At 42.8% G+C, this 19,410-nt stretch overlaps 1 protein-coding gene across 1 annotated transcript in view; it reads left to right on the top strand.

Moving 5' to 3' along the window:
- The window catches only part of DNAH14 (dynein axonemal heavy chain 14), a 206,086-nt gene that overhangs the window by 27,894 nt on the left and 158,782 nt on the right, over positions 1-19,410 (top strand). Inside the window, 5 exon segments of the mRNA XM_063125389.1 lie at positions 10,779-10,946; positions 11,463-11,572; positions 14,852-15,015; positions 16,398-16,535; positions 18,063-18,196. Of these exon segments, the coding sequence (XP_062981459.1) occupies positions 10,779-10,946; positions 11,463-11,572; positions 14,852-15,015; positions 16,398-16,535; positions 18,063-18,196 (714 nt within the window).

A 19,410-nucleotide genomic window follows, 5' to 3' on the forward strand; every position in this document is an offset into this window, starting at 1 on the left:
ATCAGTGTGGTGAAGGATCTTTTCAGGGCTCAGCATAGGAGTTCTTCTTCCCTCTAACACAGCATGAAGACACAGGAATATACAGAAGCAGCACACAGGAATACAAGAAACTGGAGGGCTGAATTGCTTCCCATATTTATTTATTTATTTATTTATTACATTTATATACCGCCCCACAGCCGAAGCTCTCTGGGCGGTTTACAACAATTAAAAATAGTAGACATTAAAAGTATACAAAAAATTTAAAAAACATAAAAACAGTATAAAAACAACAACAGTATTCATTTAAAACAACAATTCTGGGGTCCATTAAAACAAACATAACGTTATTAAATGCTGTTAAAATGCTGTTAAAATGCCTGGGAGAAGAGAAAGGTCTTGACCTGGCGCCGAAAAGATAACAACGTTGGCGCCAGGCGAGCCTTATCGGGAAGATCATTCCACAATGGGGGGGCAACCACTGAGAAGGCCCTCTCCCTTGTTGCCATCCTCCGAGCTTCCCTCGGAGTAGGCACTCGGAGGAGGGCCTTAGATGTTGAGCGCAGTGTACGGGTAGGTTCATGTCAGGAGAGGTGTGCCATCAGGTATTGTGGTCCCAAGCCATGTAGGGCTTTATAGGTTAAAACCAGCACCGTGAATTGGGCTCGGAAACATATAGGCAGCCAATGCAAGCGGGCCAGAATCGGTGTTATATGCTCAAATCTTCCTGTTCCAGCTATCAATCTGGCCGCCGCATTTTGCACAAGCTGCAGTTTCCGGACCGTCTTCAAAGGCTGCCCCATGTAGAGGGCATTGCAGTAATCTAATTTGGAAGTTACCAGAGTATGGACAACCGAAGCTAGGTTATCCCTGTCCAGATAGGGGCGTAGCTGGGCCACCAACCGAAGTTGGTAGAAGGCATTCCGTGCCACCGAGGCCACCTGAGCCTCAAGTGACAAAGATGGTTCTAGGAGAACCCCCCAAGCTACGAACCTGCTCCTTCAAGGGGAGTGCAACCCCATCCAGAACCGGTTGAACGCCCCCCATCCGATCAGAGGAACCACCCACCAGCAGCATCTCAGTCTTGTCTGGATTAAGCTTCAGTTTATTAGCCCTCATCCAGTCCATTGTCATGGCCAGGCACCGGTTCAGCACATCCACAGCCACACCTGATGAAGTTGAAAAGGAGCAGTAGAGCTGCGTGTCATCAGCGTACTGATGACAGCGCACTCCAAAACTCCGGATGACCGTACCCAACGGTTTCATGTACATGTTAAACAGCATGGGGGACAAGACCGACCCCTGTAGAACCCCATACCGAAGAGTCCACGGGGCCGAGCAATGTCCCCCAAGCACCACCTTCTGGAGCCGTCCTGCTAAGTAGGAGCGGAACCACTGCAATGCAGTGCCCCCTACTCCCAGCTCAGCCAGACGTTCCAGAAGGATACCATGGTCGATGGTATCGAAAGCCGCTGAGAGATCAAGGAGAATCAACAGAGTTACACTCCCCCTGTCTTTCTCCCGACATAGGTCATCATACAGGGCGACCAAGGCTGTTTCTGTGCCAAAACCAGGCCTGAAACCCGACTGAAATGGATCCAGATAATTAGTCTCATCCAAAAGTGTCTGGAGCTGTCCCGCCACCACCCGCTCAAGGACCTTGCCCATCCCTATCCAGCCTACCCTTTCTGTATACTGAATCTATTTTAGATATGGAGCGGTAAATAAATAAATACTGCATGTATCTTAAGATCTGCTCAATGGGGATTTGAGAGGTGTGAACATTTCCTGGTGATGTCCTGTGCTTTTTCTCCACTCACAGTTGTGTGTGTACATGCCAAGCAGAGGAAAAGGAAAATACAGGGCTCTATTGAAGAACCTTCCATACATGGTTATTTAGGGTGACCATATGAAAAAGAGGACAGGGCTCCTGTATCTTTAACAGTTGCATAGAAAAGGGAATTTCAGCAGGTGTCATCTGTATATATGGAGAACTGGTGAAATTCCCTCTTCATCACCACAGTTAAAACTGCAGGAGCTATACTAGAGTGACCAGATACAAAAGAGGGCAGGGCACCTGCAGCTTCAACTGTTGTGATGATGAGGAAATTTCACCAGGTTCTCCATATATACAAATGACACTTGCAGAAATTCTCTTTTTAATAACACTACAGGAGCCCTGTCCTCCTTTTCATATGGTCAGCCTAGGTTACTGCATCCTTGAGTGGGAAAGGGGTGTGCCTTTAAAAGTAATAAATGGCTTTCTTTTTCACACACATGCTTCAATGATATTTTTAACTTTTGTATATTTCTATTTAAGTTTTAATTGTACGTTTTAATTTTGGACTCATGGCTGTCCTTTCTCCTCTCTGACAACTCTCCTACTCTGATCTTGGGTGACTTCAATATCCATGTGGATGACCCTCACGATGCTGCAGCTCTACGATTTCGCTCCTTATCTTCCTCTTACGATCTCAAGCTCTGCTCTGAAGCACCCACACATTCCCTTGGACACTGTCTGGATCTTGTCCTCACTCGGAACTGCTCTGTCCTGGACTTTTCTATTGTTGACTTTCCTCTGTCAGATCATCATCTAGTCTCTTTCAATATTACTCACAATCCCCCTCCTTCACGTCCTGCTTCACGCCCTTGTCGTGACCTGCATTCTATCAACTATGAGGCTTTCTCTCAGTCTCTAGCCTCCTCTCTTCCTTCTGTCTTCACAGCCGTCTCCTTGGACTCAGCCGTCTCCTCCTTTAACTCCACATTGTCTTCAACTCTTGATAATCTTGCTCCATCTACAACTCGGATAATTCGCCCCTCTCAACCCCAACCGTGGCTCACCTCTTTCCTCCGCTACCTTCGCTCTTGCTCCCGGGCAGCCGAACGCCTGTGGCGTAAGACCAGGGACTTGGCGGACTTTGTCCACTACAAATTTGTTCTCTCCTCTTTCTCTTCTGCCATTTCACTGGCCAAACAGCAGCACTACTCAACGCTGATCCAGTCAAATGCTAGACACCCTCAGCGGCTCTTCAAGTCCTTCAATTCTCTCCTGAAACCTAATCCACCATCTCTCCCCGCCTCTCTGTCTGCCAATGACTTTGCCTCTTTCTTCAATGCTAAAATCCAAACTATTCGCTCCGATCTGGCCAGCTCTGCTCCGCTCCCAGCTCCTGTGCCTCACCTGTCAGTTCCTCCTGCAACTCTCTCGGCGTTCCCCTCAGTCTCAGCTGATGAACTGTCTAAAATACTGCGCTCGTCGAAGCCTTCCACTTGTTCCCGTGATCCAATTCCCTCTCGCGTCTTTATTAATCTTATCCCCGCTATCCTCCCGTCCTTGCTTCACATCATTAATTCTTCTCTGTCCTCTGGCTCATTTCCCTCTGCTTTTAAACATGCTACTGTCTCTCCCATTCTCAAAAAACCCACTCTTGATCGACTTTCTCTGTCTAACTACCGACCTGTCTCTCTGTTGCCCCTTGTCTCAAAGATTCTGGAACGTGTGGTCTACTCTCGCTGTCTTGACTTTCTCTCTAGTAACTCTGCTCTGGATCCCTTTCAATCTGGATTCCGTCCTTTGCATTCCACTGAAACAGCCCTTACCAAGATCACCAATGATCTTCTCACTGCCAAGTCTAAGGGCCATTATTCCGTCCTTATTCTCCTTGATCTAACTGCAGCCTTTGACACGGTTGATCACGATCTTCTCTTAGATTCCCTCCATGACCTTGGACTCTGTGGCTCTGTCTATAACTGGTTCGCCTCCTATCTAGAGGGTCGCTCTTTCAGCGTGTCGGCTAACAGCAGCTCGTCCTCCTCCTTTCTCCTTTCAGTAGGGGTTCCGCAAGGCTCGGTGCTTGGCCCACTGCTGTTTTCTCTATACATGCTGCCCTTGGGTAAACTTATTCAATCTCATGGCCTCCAATATCACCTGTATGCCGATGACACACAACTATACCTCTCATCTCCGGAACTTTCTCCTGATGTCCACGATCGTATCTCAGCATGTCTTTCAGATATCTCAGCCTGGCTGCTTCATCGCCGTTTGAAACTCAATATGGCAAAAACTGAACTGCTTGTTTTTCCTCCTAAACCTTCTCCTCATCTCTCATTCTCTCTTACTGTCAACGATGTCACGCTTACTCCGGTCAAGGAAACTCGTAGCCTTGGCTTTATATTTGATTCCTCGCTCTCCTTTATTCCTCATATCGAGGCAGTAGCTAAATCTTGTCGTTTCTTCCTGTATAATATTGCCAGGATTCGACCATTTTTGTCTGTCTCTTCTGCCAAGACTCTCGTTCACGCACTGGTTATCTCTCGGTTGGACTACTGCAACCTCCTCCTCTCTGGCCTCCCCTCATCTCACATCAGTCCGCTGGTCTCTGTCCACCACTCTGCTGCTAAGATCATCTTCCTGGCCCGCCGCTCTGACCATGTCACTCCGCTTCTGAAATCTCTTCATTGGCTCCCAATTCATTCCAGAATCCAATATAAACTTCTCCTGTTGACCTTCAAAGCTTTTCACGGTCTAGCTCCTGCCTATCTCTCCTCTCTCATCTCACACTATTGCCCCGCTCGTGCTCTTCGCTCCTCTGATGCCATGCTTCTTGCCTGCCCAAGGGTCTCTACTTCCCTTGCTCGGCTTCGTCCATTTTCCTCTGCTGCCCCTCATGCCTGGAATGCTCTTCCAGAACACCTGAGAACTACCAACTCAATCACAGCTTTTAAAACACAGCTAAAAACTTTTCTTTTCCCTATAGCTTTTAAACTTTGAGTTTGTTCTGACTCTATACTGTTAGCTTCACCCTTCCCGGTGCCTGTTTACACTTCCCTGTGCCTGTTTGCATTCTCCTTCCCTTCTTATTGTTTACTACAACTTTATTAGATTGTAAGCCTATGCGGCAGGGTCTTGCTATTTACTGTGTTATCTGTACAGCACCATGTACATCGATGGTGCTATATAAATAAATAATAATAATAATAATAATAATAAAGCTGCCTTGAGTCCCAGTAATGGGCAAAAGGCGGGATACAAATTACTAATAATAATAATAATACCCCATTCATAAAGCCCTAATAAAAGCAGATAAAAATTACACCCCATTCAACCTAGTACAACAAAACGAAGACCAAATACGACCACTCACATTCACAGAGAAAAAAGAAAAATGGGCACAAAAAGCACTACATGGGAAGCATTACAATAGAACACACAAATAAACAAACAACAATCATATAGAATGGCTCAGGAAAGGCGAGCTATTTCCTGAAACAGAAGAATTCCTAATAGCCATACCGGATCAAGTCATAGCAACCAAAAATACACCATAAAAGGTAACAGTGTAACAACAGATTCATGTAGGAAATTTCATCAATCCCAAGAAACAATAGACCAATAGAGGATGTAAAATTCTGGCAGCAGTGGGCTATACGGACAAACACAATACAGCTGCAAAAATAATTCACCAACTGGCGATAAAATTCAACCCCATCAAACAACCTGCACCATACTATACATACTCCCCCAAAACAATCTTGGAAAATGCAGACCATAAAATATACTGGGACAGAACAATTCATACGGACAAGACAATACCTTGCAATCGACCAAACATAACAGTTGTAGACAAAAACGAAAAAGAAAAACACACCTACTTCATTGACATAGTAGTACGCAATGACAAAAATGTTGGTAGAAAAGGAAGAGGAAAATATACACCAAGGGCTTGGGAAGTTAAAGAACTATAGCAACAAGAAAAAGTTACAATTATTCCGTTAGTCACATCAGTCACCGGCAAAAAATTCTTTTTTATAGAAACTGGGCCTATCAAAATACATCCATACCAACATCCAGAAAGTAGCCATGCTTAAAACATGTTCAATAATCAGGACATTTCTGAATCGGTAAAAGTCAGTGTGACTTGGCAAAGCTCATTATATTCAGCTAGAAAACCAGAAAAGAGAGATAATAATATTAACATGGGAATCTTGATTTTATTGTACTTCTTACTTCCTTGGGACCAACAAGTCTCTCTGAAATCAATGAGACTTAGCATCAAAATAAATACGAAAAGGACTGGATTATGTATGGCACCATAAATTGTATGCCTGACCTTTCACACTCTGTATCTGGTGAAGCTCATTTTTAGCTATTATATAATGACTGTTTTCCTAATGTATGTTACAAATAGAACAAAAATACCCTTTGCTTTTAAAAGTGCAAGACAGGCAGTTGTAGTGGTTTAAAAAAAAGGGGGGTTGCAGCAGAGACTGAAAAGCCTTTGGGAATGCGACAATGTTGTCCATGTCACAAAGCAACAATACCCGGTAAAGAATGTGGTGTAGGGCTGTTGCAGGAAGCACATTTAGAGCACAATTAAAGGTCAGCAAATTGTCAATTATGACTGGCATGAGCGCCAGGACTTTTGACAGAGGGTGGAATATAATTGTTTTTATTAAAAACAATCATCCTACATTTATTAAAAACAATCATCTCTCCGCACCAGTAATGAGGGGCAGGGAGCATAGTTTACTGGCCCTGAGGTTGGAGCCCTGCTCAGGGCCAATAAACCGAACAATCCTATGTGTGTTTCCCCCTCTCCCCACCCCAAGACAATGCCTAGAGGACAATGTCTAAGGCCATCGGATTGCTCTCTTAAGGGTGCAAGCCTATTTATTTATTTATTTATTTATATACCTCCTCCATAGCCAGAGCTCTCTGGGCGGTTTACAGAAATTCTAAAATTGAGATAAAAACGAGTATACAAAATTTAAAAATCTAAAACACAGAACACACACACATAAAGCATTAAAAACCGTTAAAAAACTAATCATGTGGGTGATTAAGATGTGCTGCCATATGCCTGGGTAAAGAGGAAAGTCTTAACCTGGCACCGGAAAGATAGCAGCATTGGTGCCAGGTGAGCCTCGTCAGGGAGATTGTTCCAGAGTCTGGAGGCCACCAACGAAAAGGTCGTGTCTATTCATGTTTAGACAGAAAAAAGTCCTACAACATCCTGCATTCCCCAACAAGGCTATGCATGTTTAGATAGGAAAACGTCCTCTGTCACTCACAGAAACATTTAAAGCTTGCAGTTTTTCTATTTGTATTTATTGCACAAATATTTGCTTTCATAACTTCTGCACCTTTTTAACATAATCTTTTCATTGCTATAGGTATGTAGGCCGTAGTTCAAAATTCCCTGCTCTTTAAAAGTATCCAAGAAAACGTCTTGTTCTAATATTTTTTCAAGAGTGCTTTAACTTTTTGCAAATGCTTTTTATTATGCACTGGTACATACTTCACTCTTAAGTAAGTTTTGTTAGATTCGTTTGCTTTCCCTTCTTTCCCTTTGCAAACCTTGGGAATCCTGCTGCAGACCTCATTGCTTGCTGTACAAAGGCTCTGAAACATTTCCTTTATAATACAAAAGCTCTGCATTTCCTTGCTCTAATGGTTCTCTGACATCACTTTCTAAAAGGACTTTGACTACTGTTATAACGTCCTTTTTGGCATCGCTTTCTTCTCCTACTCCCTATTTTGCTGACTCATTATTTTCAGTGGCAGTGGCCATTTTGTCTGCAGCTTCTTCTATCGCTGATCTAGGGTGGGCTTCTTTCCCAAAGTTTTTTCTTTCTTTACTTTGGGTTGCTTTCTTTTCCCACTGGGGCTCGCTGTCCACTCCCTCGTTTCCAATTACTGGAGTAATAATAAAGCTAGAGTTGTTAGCATAACCCCTGACTTACAACTCACTTACAGTCATATTGTTTGAAGTTGCCGTTTCCACTTTTCAGGTTTTGTTTGTTTTTTCAAAATATGTGAGGAATTCCACTGGAACATTACTTTCCTTCACAGAGGCAGTTGGCAGTGACAGTTAACAGTTGGTCAACCCGGTCATCGGGGAACATGGTAAGTTGTTCTAGACCTGCTCTGGGCAAAATGGAAAGACAGAAACAGACTTGACCACAGATCCTAGTGAAGCCCCAAAATAGCAGAGTCCTGTGGCACCTAATTTATTCTGGTACAAGCCTTCGTGGACTATAGCTCACTTTGTCAGATACATGGGGAATGCCAGAGCAAACTTGTTTACTCTTTAAGGTGCCACGGAATTATTTGGTGTGTGTGTTGTTTTCTGTTGCAATAAACTTTCCTCTCGAAATGGTTACATAGGGAGGAGCAGTAGCAGAGAAAACCTGCTTAAGGGGAAGGAAACACCCACACCCTCCCAACACAATTTGTAAGTCGGAGTTGCAAAGAAGGGGAAAGCGACAGAAACATGAGGGAGGCGAGGGGGGGGGGGGGAGAGAGAGAGATTTCCTCAAGTCATGTGGGATGATGGAAAGACAAAGCATTAAGGGGAAAATGTGACAATATAAGGAATAAGTAGAAATCAATGTGCTTTTAGGGCTCCTGCAACAGTTGTTTTGTTCCTTGTTTGCTCCTTCGAGGATTTTTGTGCCAAAGCTGCATGAGAGGCAGCTTTTTAGTACAACATGAAAATGAAGGCATTTGAAAACAACTTTTAGCTACTGAATTTCTGCCTGTTTTGCAACAGTTCAAAAGCAAGAAAAGAAAGGAAAAGGCCCATTAGGGAACAGCCCCCCTCCCAGCAGTTCTAATATGTTTTGATGAGACAGCCAAATGTTGATAAATTAGAGAAGGGGGTAGATGTAAGTATTTCTGAATAGATTCGTTAGCTGAATCCATCCCGAGACATGTTATATTTGCTTTGCCAAGAATTGGGTTGTGAAAATGATCACAGTCCAACAGAAATTTAGCACATCTGATTTTTCCATATTACATGACCAATTCACATGATGAAATTTGACAAATAGAACAAAAGTGGGTGGTGCAGTAGCCTCATAAAGGTAGGTTGAGTGAGTCACAAACTGAGCACATAGCAAAGCAATTGTGTTATTTCTACCATATGCCACAGTGTACATTTACAACTCTGGCCAATTCTCACAACAATCAGGGGGCATGGTGGTGCTATTGACAGTGCTACCCCACTTCTGCCTGGTAGTGTATCTGCTTTACAAGGAGATTTCTAGTAACTGCATCAGATAGGTTGAGTCAGCTGGGAGAGAGGAGATATCCATACAGGGATGATGGTTTCAGTGGCCCTATGTCCCATACATTATGTCCACTAACAATATCCCACTAATTTTCACTTCTCTGTCAGAACTTATTGGCCATCCTCCAAAGGCCATGAACGGGAGGCAGTGGACATAAACAAGATTTCTTCAGGAAATCTTGGCATTTATTTAATAGGGATTAATGCCAAGTTCTACATCTAGGAAAAAGAAACCAAATGCACAGTTACAAGATGGGGGATACTTGGCTCAGCAATACTACAAACGAGAAGGATCTTGGAATTGTTGTAGAACACAAGCTGAATATGGGCCAACAGTGTGATGTGGCTGCAAAAAAAGCAAATGCTATTTTGGGCTGCATTAATAGAAGTGTAGTTTCCAAATTGTGTGAGGTACTGGTTCTCCTCTATTCAGCAATGGTTAGGCCTCATCTTGAGTACTGGGCACCACGCTTCAAGAAGGATGCAGACAAGCTGGAGCGTGTTCAGAGGAGGGCAACGAGGATGATCAGGGGTCTGGAAACAAACCCCTATGAGGAGAGACTGAAATAACTGGGTATGTTTAGCCTGGAGAAGAGAAGATTAAGGGGAGACATGGTAGCACTCTTCAAATACTTGAAAGGTCGTCACACAGAGGAAGGCCAGGATCTCTTCTCGATCAACCCAGAGTGCAGGACACGGAATAATGGGCTCAAGTTACAGGAAGCCAGATTCCGTCTGGACATCAGGAAAAGCTTCCTGTCTGTAAGAGCAGTACGACAATGGAACCAGTTACCTAGGGAGGTCGTGGGCTCTCTCTCCCTAGAGGCATTCAAGAGGCAGCTAGACAACATCTGTCAGGTAATGGATTCCTGCATTGAGCAGGGGGTTGGACTCGATGGCCTTATAGGCCCCTCCCAACTCTGCAGCGGTCAACCAGATACCTTTTAGGAATCTCACAACAAAACTTGAAGGCAATAGCCCTTGCCCATTGTTGCTTTCAGCAATTGGAAGCTCCACATAGTCATCATAACTAGTTGTCCTCACCTATTGTATAATGCCACCTCCAGTGTTGCACAGCAGTGCCAGATGCCTTATTCTTTAAATGCAGGATTGCACATAAGGCACATAGTATTCTAAAAGGTAAGGTAAGTTTGATTACATAGCAATGCAGGGTAGTTCTATACTGGTTTGAACAAAAGCTGTCTTGACTTGGGAGTTGGAATGACTTTTGAACTAGAAATAGACACACAAAACACTAACTGGAGATTTTCAGCACCTGAAATGGATGGAAATCTAGTAGCAGATAGCACTTTCTAGGTCACTTTAGATGATACATTCCATTACATATATGTTACGCTCTGAAAGCAGGTCCAGATGTTCCATGATCATGGAAAAATAATATCCAAAGTGAATTTCTCAAAAGTTTTGTGTAATACTTTTTTTTAAGTCTTTGTAATAAGGAACCTCATGATTACACAGTTGTGTAAATTATTTTCGGTATAAATACATGACCGTTTCCTTGGAAAAATAACTTTAAAAGACATATAATACAATTGTCAATCTTGAATAGTATTTTTTTCACTATGAAGTCTGACAACTGAAAACCCAAGTTTCTTTAAATTGCCATTGTAAATGGGTTATGAATTCTGTTCTTATAACAAGCAACAACATGTTTGAAAACAAGTCACATTTAAGTTTATTTTCTGATAATTCTCTTGGCACTAGGACCAAAGATATCAGGCCAAGATGAACAGGAAGACAAGACTCAAGCACAAACCGCTGGTATCTCGTCTCCAGCTTGGACCAGAAGACACAAAATTACCACATATGGTGAAAGGAAAGTTTATTAAGCCCAAACAAGCTTCTAGTCCTGAGGAAAATGAGCATCCACTAGTAAGACAGCATTCCATTTTTTATTTTTACACTGAATAACAAATATAGGATGTCTATAAATTTAATTTTAACTTTGCTCTTTTAAATTTGTATTTTAAAATTGTATTTCTGCACCGCTGCTGATTTTAACCTGGTTGTGCTTCTATACAGGACTTTTTCTGGCTTTTAATTGAAAACTTCTATATTATTAGCTTTTGATGAATATTTTGAAATGGTACTTTATTGAAACTGGTTTCATTTAAAATTGTTCATATTTAATATGGGTTTATGCTGTAAGCCTCCTTGGGAAGACTATGATCCTGAAAGATATTTAAGAAACTGATTAAATAAAAAGTAAGAAAAAAGTGGTTGATTTAGAAGGAGAATAGTAAGTGTACTCTAATATGGGTGGCATAAGTGTAATGACAAGTCAATGGTAATGCCAAGATGCTTAGTATTGGCCAGATTGTTCCCTTAGTACTCCAGTTATGAAATATTGATCTTAATGTGTTCTATCTGGTTTTTCTTTTTATCCAGTTATTACCTGATGGGATTCCTTCTGACCTCCGCACAGCTGTTTACAGAGCAGATGCTTCAAGAAAACGCAAAGTAAAAACCGAAGAAAGAAAGATGGGTTTTGCATATGTGTATGTAAACTTTGCATTACTTCTGTACTATTTTGTATACCATAGAGTCTGGGGGCTAAGCTAGATGTGATGTTACATGACTGTATTTAATGTGTCTAGTTCTTCTAAACAACAGCTTCAACCTGTGGGGTGATCAGGATCAAGACTACAGCACACAGAGAGGAGGACCTTTTAGCTGCCTTGAGCGCTATTTATTTATTTATTTAAAACATTCGTATCCCGCCCTACATCATTAGGATCTCAGGGCGGCATACAGATAAAAGCATACAGTATAAAACAATAAATATACACAGCTAAAAACAAACTAAACCATGAACCAAGTTAAAACAATATTATATTATTTAAAAGCAGTAAAAACAATTAAAACTGTTAAAACAATCTGCCACTTTCCACTATTTGTAGTGGAAAGGTTGGCTATACATTTTATAAATAAATAAATACAAATTTAGGCCTGCTACGTGCCCTACATTGAGCCTCGTGTGGCGCAGAGCGGTAAAGCAGCAGTTTCTGCAGCTGAAACTCTCCCCACGGCCTGAGTTCGATCCCAGCGGAAGCTGGTTCTCAGGCAGCCGGCTCTGGTCGACTCAGCCTTCCATCCTTCCGAGGTTGGTAAAATGAGTACCCAGCTAGCTGGGGGAAAGGTAATCACGGCTGGGGAAGGCAACGGTAAACCACCCCGCTATAAGGCCTGCCAAGAAAACATCAGCGAAAGCTGGCGTCCCTCCAAGAGTCAGTAATGACTCAGTGCATGCACGAGAGGTTCCTTTCCTTTCCTTCCTGCCCTACCCTCTGGTCCCAATGAAAGACTGTGGTCCCAGAAGCTGTATAAGCCCTCGTTGTCAGCGCTATTTGCTGGGGCCATGGTTAATAGACAAGTCAGCTACCGTCCTGGCTCAGGAGGAGCTGAGATTCTAAGCTAGCGGGCCATAACTCAGCCTTGAGGAGTCTCTCTGGCCTACTGCTTCAAGGAGTGAGGATTCTTGGTGGCTCACAGTGAAATGTGGAGAGGGCAGTTGGTGTGTTTGGAGTTAATGTGCCTTGGTAATGAGTGTCATTTTTCTGGTGGCCTTAGGGTGGCAGATCCTACTCTTTGCTGCCCCTTTTTGTTGGGCAATTTTCTTTCTTTCTTTTTTACTTTTATTTTCCTTTTGTGCCCGGGGGTGGTGCTTCAAATATGAATGGGTTGGCCATATTTTCCCCTCTTTTTAATTGCTCTTCACATGTCATTTCCCCCCTACAAATACTCCCAAATGTAGCTATTTTTCCCCTTCGGCCACATTTACTTCTGGTCTGGAGCCTGGCAGGGAAGAAAAGCAATTAAAAGTGAACATGGGAAAGGCATTTGCAAAGGAGATTAGTTGATGGGGGAAGATGTGACAAATGTGTGGCTACACCATCAACTAGAACAGACTGTGAGACGCCAGCCTTGGGACAAACTCTCTTGTTGCGTGAGGTGGGAAAGTGCCGCCACCACTGCATTGCACCCCTTCTTCCCAAACCCACTACAGCCTCATGCCCCCTTCTCTTTCTCGTGTTGTGCTCGCCTTCCCTTTACTGTGCTGCACACCCTCTCCCCTTCCCCTTATTATTATCACTGCCACTGGAGAGCTTGCCCATCTGCTGTCCTCTTCACTGAAAGGATACTCAGCTCGAGTGTGTCTGCTGTTTCACTCTGAAGTTCCCCTCAAAGTGAAACAGGGGTTGGGCAGCTGCTTCAAAGAGTCCTGCTGCCACAATGTGTGGGTTTGACTGGCAGGACTTTATGGAGCACCCACTGAAAGAGGAGGCAGGTTCTCCTGGTGAGGGCAGTAGGCGGAGATGCAGAATTCCTCACTCTTCCTGCTTTGTCTCATGCGACGACCAGACCTGCAGAGTACCCTTTATTGTCTATTTAGGGGTATTGAGTGCCACATCCAGATGATTAATAACTCATTTCCGTGATCCATGGGAATCCAGGCTTACGGCTTGTACCTATGGAGAAGGATAGACCTCTTCTTGAAAATTTTCTTTAAACTCCTTAAACTATAATAGAATGTACCAAGTGTTCTTGATGAACTAAGTAAGGCCAGCTTCAGGATGTTGGGGCCAGAACTTTTCCTTGGGAATTCTGTTTGTGCTCAGAAACACAGCTCACAATGCAGGTCTTACTTAGCAGAGTAAGTTTATTAGCTTCAGACTTCTTAACAGTTCCATGTCATTGTGCCGAGTGACAAAAGCAATACACATATACATATATACACAGTTCTTATCTATATTACATACAGCTGTGATTAGGCTAACCCAGCCTCAAGGATCTTTGGTATATTCATATCATTAACACCATGATATCTTAGAGAATCCTGGCAAGGTTCCCAGTACAGCTTCTATCTCAAGGTAATTGCTCACAGATAGTCTTCCTCTGTTTAGCCTTGAGATAGCCACACACACAATTTTAATGACTACGCAAGCCTTTTACTTTCTTATACTTAACACAGGATAGGCAAAAGAGCTAATTCATCTCCAGTTTCAAATTGAGTATATTTATTCATGAACTACTCAGAGAGAAATTCACAAATGCTTTTAAAGTAAAATGAATAATAGAATTAGCTAGCTAAGACTTCACTATCAGAACCTACATCCTAAGAACAGCTCACCAAAGCGGCTTACAGGTAGCGGTGGCGAGCACCTGGGACTCCATTGTGTGGTTTAGGCTTGAACGTTTGCCTGCAGTTGAAATCAGAAAGCCAGCTTTCAAAACCAAGGGCATTCTATGGAGAGCAGGAACTCCCATAGAGAAATTGGAAATTCAAACTGACCAGTCAATAGCCTGATCGTGCATCCTCCAGGTTGATTGCTGGATATACCTTGTAAAGTCTTGGTGTGTAATAACACAGATTTTGGTGCCTGTAGATGCCTGATTATGTCTGGGTAAGTTTTCTTGTCTGGGACGTATTGAGAGGAGGAGGGAAAGACTGAGTTTGTCACAGAAGGATTAGGCACCATTTCTCCCAACCAGTTTTCCTCTAAATGCTCTTCTACTTGCCCCTCTGCCTACACATTAGCATTATGAGGAAACACAGAGTTGGAAATCATATTTTACTCATAATGCCTAGTTCAGCCTAGTTTTAATTAAAAATTCATATTGTTTAAAAACACCTCTTTAATTAATGTGATGTCTTTATATGCTGTGTTTCCACACCAGCTCTGCACATTTCTGGGGCAGCTGAAGGCGGTAAGTAAATGTTGCTTCTATGTGACAAAGCTATCATGTAGTCTTCAGATTATTTCTTTTCATTTTAGTTTCTCAAAAATACATAAGGAAAGAGCAAAACCAGTTGTTGATCAACGTACTGAAATGACAGAGTGGGATCGACGCAGGAGCTTGGAATACTCTACGCTGAAACATATGACCATAGAGAAACTTCCTATAATTCCTTTCCCTGGAGATGTTAGCTATACTGTTGGTGTGTCGACTGATGCTTCTGCTGAAAGAAAAGGAAAGTACAATAGATTTCATCTGGGAATATGTCAAGAAGGTCTTGAATGGCAGGTAGAGCAATCCGATGGTCCTTTGGAGAATGTCCCAGGAACCATTGGATATGGCAGATTTCCACTCCAGAGGCCATAGACACTGCTATGACTCTGAGAGGAGGAATCCATGATCAGGTTGTTCCCCTTCCTTTCCCCTCTCATAGCTGCTGTGGAAAGCTCTGTGATGACTGCTCTTCCAACATCACACCAGAGAACTCGGAAGAGCTTGGAGAGGGCAAATAGGGAGTGGGATGGTAAATGGGAGGGGTGTGGATCCGTAGGATCCTACAGCCTCTCTGTCCCCATCTTGGCCCACTGCTGGTAAGTCCGCTAGACAGGCTTAGAGGGTCATCAAGCTGAAATTCCTTTTTTAAAGGAAGAACAGGAGGTGAAATCGCCTCTGTTGTTTATCCTGGCATGCCTGGCTCTTGCTGGCCAACTTTAGGTAGACAGAGGGCTCCTATCTCAAAGTCCTCCATCTATTGGGTTCATACAAGGGTCCCCAATTTGATGCCTGCAAGCACTCAAAATTATTATTATTATTATTATTATTATTATTATTCCATTTTTTAAATATACATACATGGATTTCTATGAAATGCATACAACTTCCAAGCAATTATACACAGGCTGCAATAGAAGTGGACCAAATATACAAATAAGTATCCATTTGAAGGTGACAGCCATATTCCACCCTTTCATATATTGAGAGTGTTGCAAGGTCCTCAATCCATTGCATTATAGGAGGTGTGTCTATCTTTCCAATGTTGTAGTTGTAGTCTTTTACTTGTGAAAAGGGTGCAGAGAATCCATTTACACTGAACATTTTTTATTTCCATGATGCAGGTAAATAATTTAAAACATTGTGTACATCAGTGAATATTGAAGACTGTTTTGGTACAATTGTGTGTGTGTAATAACACACACACATACCACAAAAAGCCCAACTACTGGACTGCCTAAACATATGCTTAAAATAGGGTGACCATATGAAAAGGAGGACAGGGCTCCTGTATCTTTAACAGTTTCATAGAAAAGAGAATTTCTGCAGGTGTCATTTGTATGCATACAGCACCTGGTGAAATTCCCTCTTCATCACAGCAGTTAAAGCTGCAGGAGCCCTGCCCTCCTTTTCATATGGTCACCCTATTTTAAGCATATGTTTACGCAAAGTCCAGTAGTTGGACTTCAACTGTTCCGATGGAGGGAATTTAGAGACAATTAAGTGCAAAATTGGTAATGATTTTAGATAATAACTATATCCTGGACATATGCTTAAGAGTAGTTATGTAATTATATTGATTATCTGTTACAGATGAAGATGAAAAGACTGAAGATCAAACTGTTTCGACAGAATTAAGTTGCCATAAAAGGACATGCATGAAATTTCAGACTGGGGGTGATCACAAATTTGTCTGGGTAAAACAACCTCCTCCCCCTTATGATAAAACTGGTATGTACATTGAAAGCCAAATGCTGTTGCCACTTACGCTATTGAAGCCAGCACTGCTTCCTGTTTGCTTCACATTTATTTTATACACTGATGAATTTTGCCTGTGATCTATGCTGGGAGTTGTAGGCCATTTTTTTCTGTCTAAGCATGCATAGGATTGTACTTAAGTAAATTATTCCTGTTAAAATTTATTTATATATTGTGCAATTCCCTGAAAATGCTTCTAAAAAGTTGCAATGCTTTATGAACCAAATCTGTGTTCAGATATCCAAACTAATTCCGCTGAGGTAAATACAGAGCTGCCCACAAAATTCTCCGAAGCCAGCTGGAAATAGACTTTTATGAGCTCACAAAAGCCTGCCTGAAATGAGAGTTTCAATTAAAAGTCCCTGAATTCTTTTCTGGCTTGGATCAAAATCCAAGCCAGAGATGAATTCTCCACTTCTCTCCCCACATCCCTCTCAGGCCTCCCCATCTCTACAGTACCAATCCTTCCTTTGCCACACAAGCAATGGGGGGGATAGCAATGGAGAGAAGCTTGCCCCTCCCCTTCCCCTGGTGTAAAGGCTGCGGAGGGCGGCATGGGAGAACTGCATTTCCCATGAGATCCTGGGGTTTGTGACCTGGTATAGTTCTAATCAGTATGCCAGAGAGGTGTGGGAGATGAGGAGAGCTGGCAGGGATAAGGAAAGATTCCAGGCCTTGGATCATCTCAGAAAACTGAGCCAGGTTTTTCCATTCCCCACCCCAAAAAACACTAATCCATGGATAGCTCACCTGACCATAAATATAACTGAATCATGCTTGTTAACTGAACATTGATTCAAGTTAGCCCCCATACTAAAAAGAATTAGCTTCCTCAAAGTGGTATGTCTATTTTGTAGAAAAAACTTGCCTCAGTCAGAAATTACTATTTACTTCGCATAAGTGAAGGCATGCCCAAACCCCATGGCACCACTGTGGAGCTCCTGCTAATAGTAGTGGAGTAAGCTTTGCTTGTCCTTCAGCCTTCCCATTTGGACAGGCTGAAAGACAAGCCATGCCAGGTTGAGCATCTTGTCTGCTCCTTATCCTCTCTCCAATAGGAGAATGCATGCAGCAGGTAAAAGAGTTTCACCTTGCAGCTTCTCAAATAGGAGAAGTCCTGTGTGCACCAAAGCCAGGTCCCAGTGGACTTACAGGCCTGCCGGGAACAAATTATGTCAGGGACATGACTACATGGAGACATTCAGGGCATGATTGCACCCCTTACAAGTAATTCAGTTTGCAGAGACCTCGGGGGTAATCCAGCACCCCACTCAATCCTGCTTGCCAGCCATGGTTTAGTATGATGTCTGAATGTGTCCAATATGTTGTCATAGTGCATCACTGAATAGGATCATAATTTAATAATGATTTGTGGGGTTGTCACAGCCTTTTGCTTTATGTAGTACTTAAGCACAGTATTAAAAATATATTGTTTGCGAACCTTTGTAACGGGTAACAAAATACCAAAAACAATACTGACTGGTTTCTGTTCTTCTCTAGAGCCCGTTATTGATGATGTGATATCGCATATTTTGAGACTGAGAGATAAACTTGGGTGGCAGACCTCACTATCACCATGGGGACTTGTTGCTAAACCAGCAGATTTAGCTAATTTTCAGAAGTTCACATTACCGGTATTTTCCTTTTCAATCCAAGTCTCTTCATTTGATTTCTTTGTTTAGGATTCATGCTGAGACCTGTAGAAGTTAATGACAATTTTCCATTGGTTTTAATGTATTGTGGTAATGCCACAAAATCCCATCAGGAAAGTGATTTCTGGCTTCTGGGTTTGGCATTGGATTCACTGGAACTCAGCTACTGTGATTGGGATAGGGGAAAGGCTACTTCAGCTTGTATCTCAGCCTTCCTTAACTTGGTGCTCTCCAAATGTGTTACACTACAGCTCTTATCCAGAGCCAGCATGGCAACCTGGGGGCTGCCTTCATGGTGCCAGGTTGGCTCTACCTCACCCCGATACCCTGCGGTTTCCCTTTCCTGGGGTGGCATCAGGTAATCTCGACAGCAAGGAGGGAGCGTGGGGGTTCTGGGCAGCCATCTGGGTACCAAAGCTGCCCCCACCCTCTTCCTGGTTGAAGGTGACCAATTGGCAGTCACCTTCCACCAGGCCCCGGCCCGGGATTGGCTCTGGAGCGATGTCAGATGGCGGAAGAGCCATACTGACATCATTCCAATTGAAGAAGCCAGGGTAAATCCCTTATTTTTTCAATCCACAGCTTCATGGGAAGGCCCCGCAGTAACTGTGAAGCTGCTCTTGTGTCATTTAACTGATGCAGCACAGATTCACAGCCACCACGGGGCTTTCTCTGTATATAGACAGCCCGCTGGGTGGGGAAGGCTGTCTATAGTCAATGAAACACTTTTTCTTACACCTTCCTAATGGCATTAGCTGGTATATTAAAATACTCTAAATATTTATTTCCTGCTGTATTTGCCTCTTAAATGTTCTACAGGGTTTCTGACCCAAGGGCAATATCATGTTTTAATACTGTTTGTGTTATACTTTGAAAGGTTTTAATTTTTGTGAACCGCCCAGAGAGCTTCGGCTATTGGGCGGTATAGAAATGCAATAAATAAATAAACAAATACAGCAGTAATGGAAATGTAGCGATGGGATGTGGAGCTGAATATATCTTATTAAGGAAAGATATTCTATTGCAGGAGTTTAGAGCTACCATTGTTGTTTTGGAGACAACAGCAGCTCTGCTTCCTGTGCTGATGTTGATAGCCAGATTTGATCTAGCAGTAATCACAATGAGGACTGTTCACCTTAATGTTTGGGTTGCAACTGAGTGGTGTTCTAATGAGATGGCAAAATGCAATGTGTAGA

The sequence above is a fragment of the Elgaria multicarinata genome, chromosome 4 (assembly GCF_023053635.1).
Source record: "Elgaria multicarinata webbii isolate HBS135686 ecotype San Diego chromosome 4, rElgMul1.1.pri, whole genome shotgun sequence".
Classification (NCBI taxonomy): Eukaryota; Metazoa; Chordata; class Lepidosauria; order Squamata; family Anguidae; genus Elgaria; species Elgaria multicarinata.